This window comes from Mobula birostris, chromosome 25, assembly GCF_030028105.1.
Source record: "Mobula birostris isolate sMobBir1 chromosome 25, sMobBir1.hap1, whole genome shotgun sequence".
Lineage (NCBI taxonomy): Eukaryota > Metazoa > Chordata > Chondrichthyes > Myliobatiformes > Myliobatidae > Mobula > Mobula birostris.
In genome coordinates this window covers 47,012,542-47,029,219 of record NC_092394.1, presented here as the reverse complement: position 1 = coordinate 47,029,219, position 16,678 = coordinate 47,012,542, and the positions used below count along the sequence as shown (strand labels likewise).

Here is a 16,678-nt window from a genome sequence, read left to right as displayed (position 1 = left end):
AAACAAGTTATCTGAAACTGTTGTCTTTGATGTTGGGTCCAGAAGGTAGGAACAGGTCTGGGTAGAAGTTGAGGTGATTTTCCTTAAGCTGATGTATCAGTGTTGGAGGCCACAGACAGGTTGTTCAGAATGAAGGACTAAACTTATGATTTTTCTCTCTCTGACACCACTAACACTGTCTGATTCACTGGATATTTCCTACTTGCACATGTTCCTCCCTATGTCTCTCTCCATCCTCAGTAATCAGTTGGCTTCGTTGACAGTCAATAAAATCATTAGTTCACAAGTTCACCTTGTTCCTTTTGCCTGATTGATCCACCTGTACACACATCATTCCTGCAATCTGCAATTTTTAACTAACTTGTTTTCTGTCTTTCGCAATTCGAAGCTCCAGCACAAAGTCTACTTTTCTGTAGGTACCCCGGCCTGCTGAAAGTTTCCAGCATTTTCTGTTTTTAATTCCGATGTCTAGCATCTGCAGATTTTACTTTGAGTTTTCAAAATTTTAAGGACATACATCTTGTGAAATATTAGCAAGTGGGAAAATAGAGCAGATGTCAGGAAGGAATTCCTTAAAGGAAAGACAACAGGGTTAGGATTGGGTATCTGAGTAAAGAGGCTCTCAGTCCTTGTACTTGTGCTGATCACGGCTGAGGGGAATGAAGAAATGCATTACTGTGTCCTGAAGGTGTTGGGGTGGGAAAGATAGTGCTAACACAAATTATTCTGGCGTGATCTTCCCTCAGGTTCAGCTTTTAAAAGATCCCTGCACTACAAGCAGGCGGGCTATCTTCCAAACTGGCACCCATCGAAAGAGGAGAACAGGTTGTTTGGCACACATAGAACACTGAGAACAGTATGGCAAAGGAACAGATCCTTTGGCCATGATGTTTTTGCCATGCATGATGACAAATCTCTTCAGATCTATATCATTCTATTCTCTGCAAATTCCTGTGCCTATCTAGAAGCTTTCCTCAGAGGTTCCTTGATATTGTCATAGCCGGAGTTGTGGGGAGGGATAATGGGGATGAACTCCACTACCTATTAAATGCTCCCAGTGGCACATCTCAGATAGCCTCTGACAACCAATTCCAGCTCCTGGTCTTTACTTGTGGTTTAGTTACTAAGCCTGACAGAATAATTTCTACAGTCAGGAGAAGGGGCCAATGCAAACTAGTGATGCCTTAAAACCAATCACTTCAGGCGGATGGAGCTTGTCAACTGTGGTTTGCAGCTCATCAAGGAGAAAGAAAACTCTGACCTCAAACCCCTGTGGCCTTGCAACTATATGCACTTATGGGAAAGGCTTTGGGAGCAAACCCTGAGGAAAATTCCCCTGCTGGAGTCCCTCATGCAGTCTTACGTTGAGGTCAACGTTGACTAGCAGCTCCTGTGTTGCTGCCAGTGACAAACTGTTATCGGTCTCTTCCATTCCTTTGGATTGTCCAGCTGCGTGGAGAGGGGGAGTCTGCTGCACGAGTAGCAGCTTGTTAATCGTATTGTACTGAGTTGCCTTGTGTATCGAGACTGTTGTTAGAGAGCTGGGACACAAAATCCATGTTCAACTCTGACCAACGAAGGCCTCATTCAAAAAGCGTCAATAGTTCTCTCATGTCTACTTCCACCACCACCCCCCTCCAACAGTACATTCCAGGCCCCCACCACTCATTGTAAACTAAACATATCCTGCACATCTCCTTTAAACATTTCCCCCTCTCACCTTGGATACCTGCCCTTCAACAGTTTTACCCTGGGAAAACAAACTCACTGTCTTATCTGCTCATAATTTTATAAACTTCAGTCAGTTCTCCTCACAGCCTCTGATGCTCCAGTGAAAGCAGTCCAGGTATAATCTCATCCAGATAGTGAGGTGCGGGACAAAACCAGGAAATGATTCTGCCCCAGATAAAGAAAGTACTGCTGCCACTGACATGTGATAGTTGCTGTTGTTGCGATTAATTAATAGATATGATGATTGTAGTTAATCTTTTGATAGTTTGCAATGAAATGGATGTCAGTTGGTAAAGCCTCAGGGTTAGTTTCTTTGTGAAGATGGTTGCCAGTTGTGGGAAATTTCTGATCAATCTCATGACTGAAAAGATCGAGGTATGGTGAGGTGATAGGCAGATGGAGGAGGGAAGAGTAGGAATAGCCACAGAGGCTGGGAGGTGATAAGTGGAGGTGACAGATGATTGAATCTGATGGGAGAGTGAAGTGAGGGAGGAGATGAGTGGACCCGAGATGTGGGTAGTTGGACTGGCTGGAGGAAGGGAAAGAAACAGTATGAAGGGGGCTACCTCCACTCCCTATTCCTCCATCTGTGTCCACCACCCCAATCCCACATCCCTCACCTAAATCCACATAACATTTGCCCACTCTTGCTCCACCCCATCCTTTCATCTTTTACCAGCCTTTTCTCTTCAAACTTTCAGTCCTGGTGGAGGGTCTCAATATGAAACCACACACACGTGAGAGCTCCCTCTCCCAACATTGCAGTTGTTTCTGTCTGTCAACTGAGACTTCATTTTCTCCACATACTGGAGGTGTTGGTGCCTTATCTACTCTGACCTTCTCCGGAAGTTGGATTTGCTGATGGGACCCACCCACCCCATCCCATTTCCGGATTGTTCTTTGTGTTTGTCCATGTTGGGCTCCGGTCACTTGGACAGGCAGTGTGACATTTTCCATGTATACTGAATAATAGCCCTTTTTTATTTAAATGTACCAACAGTCACTCAAAGCTGGATACTCCCTCCAGGGGAAGCACCGGACTGTTGTAGTAAGATTGTATTCAGCTGTCTCAATGAGCCTTCTCCCAGGCTGTCTGTATTGTGCTGATTGACACAATTATTATGGAAGATTTCAGTTTAATGTCCACAGTGCTGTGAAGATTAAAAACTTACAGTTTACTTTCCACCTGCTGTTCACCACTTCTACTCACCCTTTGGACAAATGGTCACAGTTTGTACTGTCCTGAGCTAGATACAACAAATATTGCCACACAAGCACAAGAGGTCAGATGGTGTTCTTTCAGAAAGTTCCCTTCATCTCTGACACTGGGACTTTGGTGCCAGATTAATTGGTTTTCCCTGTCGTTGGGAATTGTGAAAAATCAATGTGGCACCATAACTTGTCCAGTGAAGATTAAAGGAAATGCAGGAAGTGGATTCAGTCAAGCAACACGCACTAAAAGCTGGAGGCGCTCAGCCCGTCAGGCAGCACGTATGGATGTGAATAAACAGTCAAAGTTTTGGACCAAGACTCTTCTTCAGGACTGAGGAAGAGACTCAGAAGAGTTTCAAGGGAACAAGAAGCTGTTAATCGAACCCAGTGGGCTGGGCGGCATCTGTGGAGGGAAAATGGTAACTGATATTTCCAGTCAAGACACTTCACGAAGCACCTCCAACCCAACTCTTTCTCTGCTACATTGACAACTGCATCAGCTTGTTTCCTGTACCTATGCAGTACTTGTTAACTTCAACTTTCCACCAACTTCCAGCCTGCCCTCAAATTAACTGGAACTATTTCCCTCACCTCTCTACCTTTTCTTTTTCCCTCTGTCTCCACCTCGGGAGACAAACTATCCAATAGCGTTTGCTGAATTTAGCTGAAGGTCTCGACTGGAAGCTTCAACCGTCCATTTGCCTTCACGGATGCTGCATGACGTGCTGAGCTCCTTCAGCAGTTTGTTCTTCAGTCCGTACTCCAGCAACTGCACTCTCCTGTGATTTGGGTTTTAAGGAAGAAAATGAATCTGGGCTCCAGCGATTTTAACAGTCCCGGGGGATTTTGGAGCTTCCGTGTGTGGAATAAAGTGTAGAACCAGGGCACCAGTGCATCGGGTTGAGCGGGGCAGTGAGACCTGCGGCCCCAAAGTATCATGGGGTGGTAAAACCTGGGGCCCCTACGTATCAGAGGTGCGGTCGGAACTGGGACCCAATGTATCAGAGGGGTTGTGGGAACTGGGACCCAACGTATCAGAGGTGCGGTGGGAACTGGGACCCAACGTATCAGAGGTGCGGTCGGAACTGGGACCCAATGTATCAGAGGGGTTGTGGGAACTGGGGCCTAGTGAATGTAAAGGGGCTGTGGGAATCAGCTAGCGGCTAAGCCATCGGGTTTTTCAAATACTCAGGTGAATTATTGGATCTGGCTTCACCAATCCAACCCATCTGACCCTGCCTTGATTCTGTATTTTTGTCAACATTGAAATTTCCGTTCTTTATTTTAAGAAAAGTTGGAGAACTGAAGAGGATGTATTTAACTCTGTTTCTGTTGCAGTTGGTGAATGTGTTCCCCTTCCTGTATTACCTCCCAGGACCGCAAAACAAAATATTTCAAAATCACTGCAAAATGGCTCAATTTTGGCAGGAAATAATCAAAAGTCATAAGGAATCATGGGATCCAAATTATACCAGGGACTTTATTGATGCTTTCTTAACACAACAGGAGAAGGTAGGTGGTGATTACTGAAGCATCTGAGAGGCAGTGATTTGTATCCTTGTATTTCCCACCTTTCTCACGTTGTTGGGTTCTTCGTAGGAAATGTTACTGCAGCATCTCACACTCAGTACAGGTTTAGGTAGCAAGACCACATCAACTTCCCTCAGGTTCTCACTTGTCTGAACTTTGTGGCTGAAAACCCACAAGAAATCCTTCTTGTTAGCTCTCCAGGACTTTCACACATTTCACAGAGTCCTACATTAGGGAGGCTGCATCTATGCTCAACTCACCCATTTTAATCAAGATCCCCAACTCTGCTAATCCCAATGCCCTTATTCCTTTCCTTCCCTGTACCTCGCCAAATAATGTTATAATTGCTCCCACCTCTACCATTTCCTCTGGCAGCGTGTTCCATATTCTCACTATCCCTTGTGTGGAAAATCTCTTGGAAATCTTTTGCCTCTCATCATAAACCAATGTCCCCTAGTTCTATGCTCCTAAGTCTCGGGGAAACACTGTGACTATCCACCTTATCAATGCCCCTGATAAACCTCTATAATATCACCCCTCAGCATCCTGTTATCTAGGAAGCCTATCCAATCTCTCCTTGTAGCTCTGGCCTTCCTTTCCGAGAAATCCCTGACCAGAACTGAATGTTCATTTACACCTCACTGGAATGTTATACTCTTTAAAGCAGGCTGCCTGACTTCAGCACTATTCCTACAAAATAATCCTTCAGTTCTATACATTAACACTACTTTCCCTGACTGCATTTCAGATGAGGAACACAGCGAACACAAGTTTCCTGGAGAACAAGATGATTACGTCATTACTAGGCCTCTTTGCTGCAGGTACAGAGACCACGTCCACCACCCTAAGCTGGGGCTTGCTCTTCATGGTGTTACATCCAGATGTGCAGTGTAAGTATAACAATGTCTCTGCCAGGTCCTTCACCAGCTGTGCATTGGTGTGAATGGAAGGTGTGGAGAACGAGTGTAACAGTATCGGGAGAGGCTGAAGAATGTTATAAGTAAAACTATTAATTTTCAGGCTAAAGATCCAAATATTAGCAACAGGATTTGAATCTCTAAGTTAATGAAACCCCTTTGTTAAGCACTATCTGCCTGGTATTTCTAGGACTTTGCTATTATTGGATTGGTTGCTGTACCTCCTAACATTCAACAGTGACCACATTGTCAAAGTTTCCTTTCGTAATAAGACACGTTAGGATTTTTGAGTGGATGAAACATATGAATAAAACATGAGTTCCTCCTTTCAGTCAAAGCTTGAAATCTGTTCTTGTTTGGTTCCTGCAGCTCGGGTTCACGAGGAGATTGACAGAGTGATTGGGAAGGGTAGAAGGCCAAGATTGGAAGACCGGGAGGAAATGCCATTCACGAACGCGGTTATTCATGAAACACAACGCTTAGGAAATATTGTACCAATCTCACTGCCACATGAAACGTACAGAGATACCACGGTCATGGGATACACCATCCCGAAGGTACAATCTGGAGTTAATCTTCATCATTCCCTTTCTGACCTTCAATACTCTGAATGATCCGAAAGCAGTTACCTAAAAATTGGGCTTCAGATGTTTTTGGTGTGCTAAGTGGGAAATAATGTCCACAGGAGTTTTTACAAGCAATTGTGAGGTTATTGTGAAGTACCTGAAAAGTATATGTGTATGGTTCACCCAGAACTATGCAGTAAAATGTGAACTATTTCACAAGGCACACAACGCACTAAGAGGAATGATATCCACTCTGCTATACATCAACCCCAGGAGAATATCAGCCCTCAAAGACACTTTCCCAGTAAGCAGACACAACAACCATACATAGTGACGGGAAGGGTCAGCCGTGTGGGAGAGGTATTTCAGTTTATGGTCTATAATCACTGACATATGCTGTGAAACTTGTTGTTTAGTGACAGGACACGGCATAAACGATACTACAAATTACGAAATATAGAAGTGCAAAAGAAAATAATGAAGCTACATGAATGCCATATCCCTCTAATCCTACCTGTTCAAGTAACTGACAAAATGTCTCTCAAATGTTATTCGAGTTCCAGCCTTTGGCAGTTCATTCCAGATACTACAACAGGGTGATAAATGTCCCCTTCAGATCCCCTTAAACCCTCCTCCCTCACCTTACAGCAGCTTCATAGGCCACCACATCAGGCTGATGAGTTGGTAAAGTGGGCAAAGAATGGCAGATGGAATTGAATCCCCATAAATGGGCTTTTGGAGAACAAATAAAAGTTTGTTGGACAGATTCCAGTCCTCACTTTCAGTTGGGGATAGGTCAATTTAGAAATAATCGAGATAATCGAGGTATTTGTATAGGAGATGAGATAAAACCTAGGGTAGATCTGTCACAATGAAGTTGAATGGCAGAGAAGGCTTGAGGGGGTGAGTGACCTACTTCTTGCTCCTATTTTCTTGCATTCTTATGTTCAGTGGTAAACATATTTATTCCATATTTTATTCTGGATCTCACACTTGCTTACTGGAAATCCCATTTTCTCCCACTGGATCATGTACAACTTTCCCTTTCCCCTGCTGGTGTACTGATCTCATTTCTCCTACCCTGTCTAGTTAGGAGCCCCACTTCTCCTCCAGCCAGTGAGAACAGTGAAAAGAGTTTAAAAGGAGATAGCCTTGTAGAGCGGGCATCAGAGGAGCAGGCGACGGAGAAGGAAGGCTTTGTCTCAACGGGGCTTAGGCAATAACAGTTTGAGGTGAGGTAAATTGCCTGAGTAGAATACAGACAAGAAGTATGTGTGTGACACCGGTTTTCTGTGCTTGGTGTCAGATGGGGGAGATCCGGGAGACTCCCAGCCTCCCAGACGGCCACATCTGCACCCGGTGTGTCAAGCTGCAGCTCCTTAGGGACCGTGTTAGGGAACTAGAGATGCAGCTTGATGGCCTTCGTCTGGTCAGGGAAGGTGAGGAGGTGATAGAGAGGAGCTATAGGCAGGTAGTCACACTGGGGCCTGGGGTTACAGATAAGTGGTTATCAGTCAGGAGAGGGAAGGGCAGGAGTCAGAGGCTAGAGAGCACCCCTGTGGCTGACCCCTTAGCAATAAGTACTCCTGCCTGAGTACTGTTGGGGGGGGAAGGCCTACCTGGGGGAAGCAACCGTGGCTGCGCATCTGGCACAGAGTCTGACCCTACGGCTCAGAAGGGTAGGGAAAGGAAGAGGAAGGCAGCAGTGATAGGGGACTCTATAGTTAGGGGGTCAGACAGGCGATTCTGTGGATGCAGGAAAGAAGCACGGATGGTAGTTTGCGTCGCAGGTGCCAGGGTCCAGGATGTTTCTGATCGTGTCCAGGATATCCTGAAGTGGGAAGGAGAACAGCCAGAGGTCGTGGTACATATTGGTACCAACGAGATAGGCAGGAAAAGTGAGGAGGTACTGAAAACAGACTACAGGGAGTTAGGAAGGAAGTAGAGAAGCAGGACCACTAAGGTAGTCATCTCAGGATTACTGCCTGTACCACATGACAGTGAGTATAGGAATAGAGTGAAGTGGAGGATAAATGAGCGTAGGCTCCTGGTAAGCCTCAGGGTCACTCAACTCGCTTTCGTCTAGGGGGAGCAGCCTTTTCGGCCCCGCCAAACTGGGTAATCAAGTTTGTGTGGATGCCATGTGATGTACCCCACACCGCCCATTAGCAGGCAGTGCACAATGTGCGATTTACAGATTACACTTTATAGATCTTACTGGAACTATGTAATTAATAGACATACAATATAAAAGGAAATTAAAAGGCGCCAAACTTATCAAAGTTCAACCAGTTCATGCACAACCGTTGGAGCTCAATTAATGGAACCTTCCTTCCCATATCCGACCTCCTCGACCCGCCGCCTGGGACCAACCACGGTGGTCGACCAGAGCGCGTCCAGCACGTCCTTCCTCTTCGGTTCTACCAAAGCCCGTGAAATCAATAGCTTACAGACGCACAAGAAATAATAACATCTATCCCAATTGGTTAGCAAATGAATATAATTCCCATTATCAGTAATTATAACTGAAACAAGCCGCTACCGTTAACTCAGCAGTTAACATTACAGAGAAGCCATTTTATTATCACATAACAAAGAAGCCATTTTATTAGCCTTAGCAAATAACATGAAAGAAGAAACCCCTTACATGCATGGCTGAGGGATTGGAGCAGGGGGCAGGGATTCAGATTTCTGAATCATTGGGACCCACTTTGGGGCAGGAGTGACCTGTACAAAAAGGACAGGTTGCACATGAATCCCAGGGGGACCAATATCCTGGCATGGAGGTTTGCTAAGGCCATTGGGAAGAGTTTAAACTAGGATTGCTGGGGCGGATGGGAACCAAACTGAAGAGACGGAGGAGAGGCGGTTGGCTAACAAATAGAGAAAGCTTGGAGACAGTGTGAGAGGGAGGATGGACAGGTGATAGAGAAGGGATGCTCTCAGACTGGTGGTTTGAGATGTGTCTATTTTAATGGAAGGAGTATTACGAACAAAGCGGATGAGCTTAGAGTGTGGATCAGTACTTGGAGCTATGATGTTGTGGTCAATACAGAGACTTGGATGGTGCAGGTGCAAGGATGGTTACTTCGAGTGCTAGGCTTCAGATGTTTCAGAAAGGACAGGGAGGGAGGCAAAAGAGGTATGGGCATGACACTGTTGATCAGAGATAGTGACACGGGTGTAGAAAAGGAGGAAGGGATGGAGAGATTGTCTATGGAGCCTCTATTGGTGGAAGATAGGAACAGGAAGGGGTCGATAACTCTACTGGGTGTTTTTTATAAACCACCCAATAGTAACAGGGAAATCGAGGAGCAGATAGGGAGACAGATTCTGGAAAGGTGTAATAATAACGGTTGTTGTGGTGGGAGATTTTTATTTCCCAAATATTGATTTGCATGTTCCTAAAACGAGGGGTTCAGATGGGGTGAAGCTTTTAGGTGTGTTCAAGAAGGTTTCTTGACACAATACGTAGCTAAGCCTAAAAGAGGAGAGGCTGTACTTGTTCTGGTGTTGGGAAATGAACCTGGTCAGGTGTCAGATCTCTCAGTGGGAGAACATTTTGGAGACAGTGATCACAACTCTGTCTGCTTTACTATAGCATTGGAGAGGGATAGGAACAGACAAGTTAGGAAAGCGTTTAATTGGATTAAGGGGAAATATGAGGCTATCAGTCAGGAACTTGGAAGTATAAACTGGAAACCGATGTTCTCAGGGAAATGTATGGCAGAAATATGGCAAATGTTCGGGGGATATTTGTGTGGAGTTCTGCATATGTATGTTCCAATGAGACAGGGGAAGTACGGTAGGGTACAGGAACCGTGGTGTACAAAGGTTGTTGTAAATCTAGTCAAGACGAAAAGAAGAGTTTACAAAAGGTTCAAAAAGCTAGGTAATAATAGAGAGCTAGAAGATTATAAGGCTAGCAGGAAGGAGCTCAAAAAAGAAATTAGAAGAGCCAGAAGGGACCATGAGAAGGCCTTGGCGGACAGGATTAAGGAAAACCCCAAGGCATTCTACAAGTATGTTAAGAGCAAGATTAGATTAGATTAGATTATGAGGACATGCAGTCCTCTTTTATTGTCATTTAGTAATGCATGCATTAAGAAATGATACAATTTGTTCCTCCAGAATGATATCACAGAAATACAAGACAAACCAAGACAAAAAAAACTGACAAAAACCATAATTATAACATATAGTTACAACAGTGCAAGCAATACCGTAATTTGATAAAAGAACAGACCATGGGTATGGTAAAAAAAGTCTCAAAGTCTCTCGAAAGTCCCATAATCTCACGCAGATGGTTGAAGGAAGAAAATTCTTCCTGCCATGAGCTTCCAGTGCTGCAAACTTGCCGATGCAGCACCTTGGAAGCACCTGGCCACAGTCCGACTCCGAGTCCGTCTGAAAACTTCAAGCCTCTGACCAGCTCTCCAACACCGAGCACCATCTCTGCTGAGCGCTTCGACCCCGGCCCCGGCAATCGGCAAAGCCGAGGATTTGGGGCCTTCCCCTCCGGAGATTCTCGATCGCACAGTAGCGGCAGCGAAGCAGACATTTCAGAAGTTTCTCCAGATGTTCCTCTGTGTTTCTCACGTCACTCTCCATCAAATCATGATTGTGCACGGCCCCTATTTAACAAATACGATATCAATTCTGAGCGGCCACACGCACTGCGTCATGCAACCATCTTCTCCTCCCCTCCTCCGTGAAGATAAGACGTGGGAGAATAGGATCAACCAAGTGCGACAGTGGAAAAGTGTGTATGGAACCAGAGGAGATAGCAGAGGTATTTAATGAATACTTTGCTTCAGCATTCAATGCAGGAAAGGATGTGGCAATTTTAGGGTTGAATTGCAGCGGACTGAAAAGCTTGAGAATATCGATATTAAGAAAGAGTATGTGCAGGAGCTTTTGGAAAGCATCAAGTTAGATAAGTCACTGGGACTGGATGAGATGTACCCCAGGCTACTGTGGGAGGTGATGGAGGAGATTGCTGAGCCTCTGGTGATAATTTTTGCATTATCAATGGGGATGTGAGATGTTCTGAAGGACTGGATGGTTGCGGATGTTGTTCCCTTATTCAAGAAAGGAAGTAGAGATAGCCCAGGAAATTATAGACCAGTGAGTCCTACTTCAGTGGTTGGTAAGTTGATGGAGAAGATCCTGAGAGGCAGGATTTATGAACATTTGGAGAGGTATAATATGATTAATAATAGTCAGCATGGCTTTGTGAAAGGCAGGTCATGCCTTACGAGCCTGGTTGAATTTTTTGAGGATGTGACTAAACACATTGATGAAGGTAGAACACTAAGTGTAATGCATATGGATTTCAGCAAGGCATTTGACAAGGTACCCCACGCAAGGCTTATTGAGAAAGTAAGGAGGCATGGGATCCAGGGGGCAATTGCTTTGTGGATTCAGAACTGGTTTGGCCACAGAATGCAAAGAGTGGTTGTAGACGGGTCATATTCTGCATGGAGGTGGGTGATCAGTAGTGTGCCTCAGGGGTCTGCTCTGGGACTTCTGCTCTTCGTGATTTTTATAAATGACCTGGATAAAGAAGTGGAAGGATGGGTTAGTAAATTTGCTGATGACACAAAGGTTGGAGGTGTTGTGGATAGTGTGGAGGGCTGTCAGAGGTTACAGCGGGACATCGATAGGATGTAAAACTGGCTGAGAAGTGGCATAAGGAGTTCAATCAAGATTAGTGTAAGGTGGTTCAATTTGGTTGGTCAAATGTGATGACAGAATATAGTATTAATGGTAAGACTCTTGGCAGTTTGGAGGATCAGAGGGATCTTGGGGTCTGAGTCAATAGGACACTCAAAGCTGCTGTGCAGGTTGACTCTGGTTAAGAAGGCATATGGTGCATTGACCTCCGTCAATTGTGGGATTGAGCTTAGGAGCCGACAGGTAATATTGAGCTATCTAGGACCATGGTCAAACCCCACTTGGAGTATTCCCTCACCCCCTCTCTCTGCTTTCCACAGGGATCGCTCCCTACGCAACTCCCTTGTCCATTCGTCCCCCCCATCCCTCCCCACTGATCTCCCTCCTGGCACTTATCCGTGTAAGCGGAACAAGTGCTGCACATGCCCTTACACTTCCTCTCTTACCACCATTCAGGGCCCCAAACAGTCCTTCCAGGTGAGGCAACACTTCACCTGTGAGTCGGCTGGGGTGATATACTGCGTCCGGTGCTCCCGATGTGACCTTTTATATATTGGCGAGACCCGACGCAGACTGGGAGACCACTTTGCTGAACACCTACGCTCTGTCCGCCAGAGAAAGCAGGATCTCCCAGTGGCCACACATTTTAATTCTACATCCCATTCCCATTCTGACATGTCTATCCACAGCCTCCTCTACTGTAAAGATGAAGCCACACTCAGGTTGGAGGAACAACACCTTATATTCCGTCTGGGTAGCCTCCAACCTGATGGCATGAACATCGACTTCTCTAACTTCCGCTAATGCCTCACCTCCCCCTTGTACCCTATCTGTTACTTATTTTTATACACACATTCTTTCTCTCACTCTCCTTTTTCTCCCTCTGTCCCTCTGAATATACCCCTTGCCCATCCTCTGGGTCCCCCCCCCCATCTTTCTTCCCGGACCTCCTGTCCCATGATCCTCTCGTATCCCTTTTGCCTATCACCTGTCCAGCTCTTGGCTCCATCCCTCCCCCTCCTGTCTTCTATCATTTTGGATCTCCCCCTCCCTCTCCAACTTTCAAATCCCTTACTCACTCTTCCTTCAGTTAGTCCTGATGAAGGGTCTCGGCCTGAAACGTCGACTGTACCTCTTCCTAGAGATGCTGCCTGGCCTGCTGTGTTCACCAGCAACTTTTATGTGCGTTGCTTGGAGCATTGTGCTCGGTTCTAATCTCCTCACTATAGGAAGAATGTGGAAACCATAGAAAGGGTGCAGAGGGGATTTACAAGGATGTTGCCTGGATTGGAGTTCATGCCTTATGAGAATAGGTTGAGTGAACTTGGCCTTTCTTCCTTGCAGCGACGGAGGTTGAGAGGTGATCCGATAGAGGTGTATAAGATGATGAGAGTCATTGATCGTGTGGATAGTCAAAGGCTTTTTCCCAGGGCTGAAATGGCTAGCACAAGAGGGAACAGTTTTCAGGTGCTTGGAAGTAGGTACAGAGGAGTAATCAGGGGTAATTTTTTTTACGCAGAGGGTGGTGAGTGCGTGGAATGAGCTGACGGCCGCGTTGGTGGAGGCGGAAACGATAGGGTCTTTTAAGAGACTTCTGGACAGGTATATGGAGCTCAGAAAAAATGAGGACTATGGGTAACCCTTGGTAATTTTTCAGGGAAGAACATGTTTGGCACAGCTTTGTGAGCTGAAGGGCCTGTATTGTGCTGTAGCCTTTCGATGTCCTATGTTTATTCATTCCTCTTCAGAGTCCATCCCCATTTCTCTCCTCTCCCACCTAGTCTACAATAGACTAGATTACTGCTCTGCCAGGTGCCTAATTTGAACCCCCACCTACTCACCTTTGATCTCCATTACACACCAATCCGTTACAATCCCATTCCATCACCCCATCCCCAGGCATAACATCACTCTGCTCACTGTTTCATTATTCTACATCAGATACTCACCTGGAGATCAATTGGACCAGGTGAACCAGGGAAACCTCTTGGACCTTCATACCTCCTCTGTCCAAAGTGACCTTGCTGGCCTCTTGGTCCAGGCTTGCTATCTGCAACAGCAGGACCAGGCTCTAGACAGACTAATGTTCTCATAGACCAACGAGGTGCCAGTCCTGAAGAAGTCACTGGGCAGGTGATGATGAAATCAGTGCATTTGCTTGGAAATTATCCTCATTACTAGAGAAATTAAACTGTAATGCAGATCACTTTGCTGTATAGATGACTGGCACTTGGAGAGGTACATGGATAGGAAAAAAGTTCAGAGGGATTTGGGCCAAATGTGGATGAATGGGACTAGCTCAGATGAGAATCTTGGTTAGCACAGGCCATTTGGGCCAAAGGGCCCATTTCTGTGCTTTATGACACTCTGAGTGAAGATTGCTTTATTCACTTTGAGCCAACAAACCTCTCAAAGCATTGCTAATGCACCCTACGTTTGTGGTAGCAGTGAAGGCGAAGTGTACTGCAGAATTAGGTTGAATATCTTCTGTCTATGATGACTTACAATCATTGGGCTACAAGCCATAGCTCCCAGTCCAAAGACCAGAATATAATTCTCTTCATTGCTCTGTGGGTCTGTTACTAATAGTTCCCTAATGTATCTCTTTGATTAATCTTTAGGGAACAATGATCATTCCAAACATTTCCTCTGCCTTGCTTGATGAAGATATTTGGTTGACTCCACATCAGTTTAATCCAGGACACTTCCTCGATTCCGACGGGAAGTTTGTGAAGCCAGAAGCCTTCATCCCATTCTCGGCAGGTAATGTAGGGTTTGTGGATCATTAAATGTACCAAAGTTTGGAGCTGTGGTTGTGGATATCCAAGCTTCATCTCCCGTGCTCTGGAGAGGGACGCTGCTGGCTGATTCCTGCATTTGTAGCATTCGCTTCATTAACTTCAAGATTTAAGTTAACTCCCAAAACCCTTTCCCACCACCCCAGCGCTGAAAGAGAACTTCATGCATTAACTAATTACAATGAATAGAATAAACATTTGTTTAACTTTGATAAAGTCTGGAAGTGTACTACCTCTCTCAGAGATGAGATGGTGTTGGATACGGCAAATTATATTAGGACTTCGAGACTATATAGGTCGTCACTGTTGTTCAGTGTGACCCTGATGTGATTGTCACTCTTTTTGCTGTGATATTAACCTCTCTTGCCCTTCACCCTACAGGTCATCGTATGTGTCTGGGGGAGCAACTGGCAAAGACAGAGCTCTTCATCTTTTTCACATCCATGCTCCAAAGATTCACGTTGTTTCTCCCGGCAAATGAGGCAAGACCAAGCTACAAGAAAGCTCGGTTCGGAATTACCCTCTGCCCACTGCCCTATCGGCTCTGTGTTAAAGCCAGATAGGGATAGGTATTCACCGTCTGGGGTCAGGAGGCGTTTTGCTTTTTGGCTTTTTGAATAGATATAATGTATTTGGTAGTTGTTTTTATCGACCTTTATATATACTTTCTCGTACTCTGTATTCTTTTATGTAGAAACTAATAAAAATATTGAAAAGAAGATACTTATTGTTCATCTTTAATTAGTACTAATTTACCAGTCCTCTTGAGAAACAATCCTGTCCAAGGTTAGGAAACGTTCCATTGAATCAATTGGGACTATGACCTAATGAGAAGAAAGAATACTTACTTATTGATACAGCGTGGAGTAGGCCTTTCCAGCTTTTCGATCCACAGCAACCTGCGACAAACCCAATTAACCCTGACCTAACCACATTTACAATAGCCCATTGGCCAACCCGACAGGTTATGTCTTTGGATCTGGTGAAAACCCACACTTTCCACGGGGGAGCACATACAGCGATTTCTTGCAGAAAGGGGCCGGAAATAAGGTCCAAACTCCAGAACATCCCGAGCTGTGATAGCATCGTGCTAACCACTTCAATACCATGGTTCCCTGTTGTTGTCTGTGTTAAACTGAGGCTCCTACAGTCCAACCTGATCAATGTAGTTGTGAAATTATCAAATGTGGATGTGGGCATCACTAGACGACAGGCAAGAAAAGCACCGATATAAACATTAGAAGGCAGCGAAGGAATGGAGTGACAAATGTGAAAGTGTATCAACTGTTCCTCATCCTCGATCTGAGAGTCATCTCTTCGCAGACCCGTCTTTCATTGGCAGACAGCTTATTCATCTGCAACTCATCTAGTTTGTGAAGAATTATACTTATGATTGGAAATCCTTTATAGATCCTAATCTCTATTACAATTACTCCTCAAAATAAATGTGTTCTGTTTGTTTAATCTTTTTTGTAGCTGAAACCATGTCTTCATTAGTTAAGAGGGGGGATCTCATCACTCAAAAGAGTAATTATTGACAGCTAAACTCCTTCAGAAAAGAGATAAAGTAGTTAATTATTCGCATTATAGAATGATACAGTATAATCTGCCTGAGGTGAGGGTGCTGATTGAATTCTATGAGACCTAAGGTCTTGACTTCAGAATGGGCACACGCATTATCATCACAAGATATAATTTATACAGAAGAAACAGGGAGAGATACTCTTTAACTAGAAAGTGAACGAAGTAGTAATTTTTTAAAAGTGTGATATCCTTACTGTTGCACAGAATTCCAAACGTACTTTCATGGTTATATTTCGGGTGGTGTTCCAGAGCAAGACCCCACAGCTTCTAGCAACCAAACTCTGCTTCAACAGGAACCATCTGCCAAGATTTGGTGGAAAAAAAACACTCTGAAGATGGTTCTTCTTTCTGCTAATGGTGAAGCAGGATATATGTTTGTTGAGTGTTCTGAGCAGCCATTAGATAGATAATTCGTTCTAGTTGCTATAGATCAGGATTTCCTAACAATTGGCTTGCAGGATGAGTTGGTAGTAAGGTAAGCAAATGCAATGTTAGCATTCACTTCAAGAGGACTAGAATGTAAAAGCATTCGTGTATTGGTGTATCCACACTTGGAGTACTGCGAGCAGTTTTGCACCCCTTATCGAAGAAAGGATATGCTGGCATCGGAGAGAGTCCAGAGGATGTTCAGGAGAATGATGTCAGGGTTGAAAGGATTAACATA

The 16,678-nt window shown here is 44.8% G+C and overlaps 1 protein-coding gene across 1 annotated transcript in view; it reads left to right on the top strand.

Annotated features, from left to right (window-relative positions):
- The window catches only part of LOC140187777 (cytochrome P450 2J2-like), a 31,687-nt gene extending 16,546 nt beyond the window's left edge, over positions 1-15,141 (top strand). The window contains exons 5-9 of the mRNA XM_072243491.1: positions 4,282-4,455; positions 5,222-5,363; positions 5,760-5,947; positions 14,254-14,395; positions 14,812-15,141. Coding sequence (XP_072099592.1) covers positions 4,282-4,455; positions 5,222-5,363; positions 5,760-5,947; positions 14,254-14,395; positions 14,812-14,993 — 828 coding nt within the window. The 3' untranslated portion in view covers positions 14,994-15,141. The remainder of the gene's footprint in view (positions 1-4,281; positions 4,456-5,221; positions 5,364-5,759; positions 5,948-14,253; positions 14,396-14,811) is intronic.
- The last annotated feature ends 1,537 nt before the right edge of the window (positions 15,142-16,678 follow it).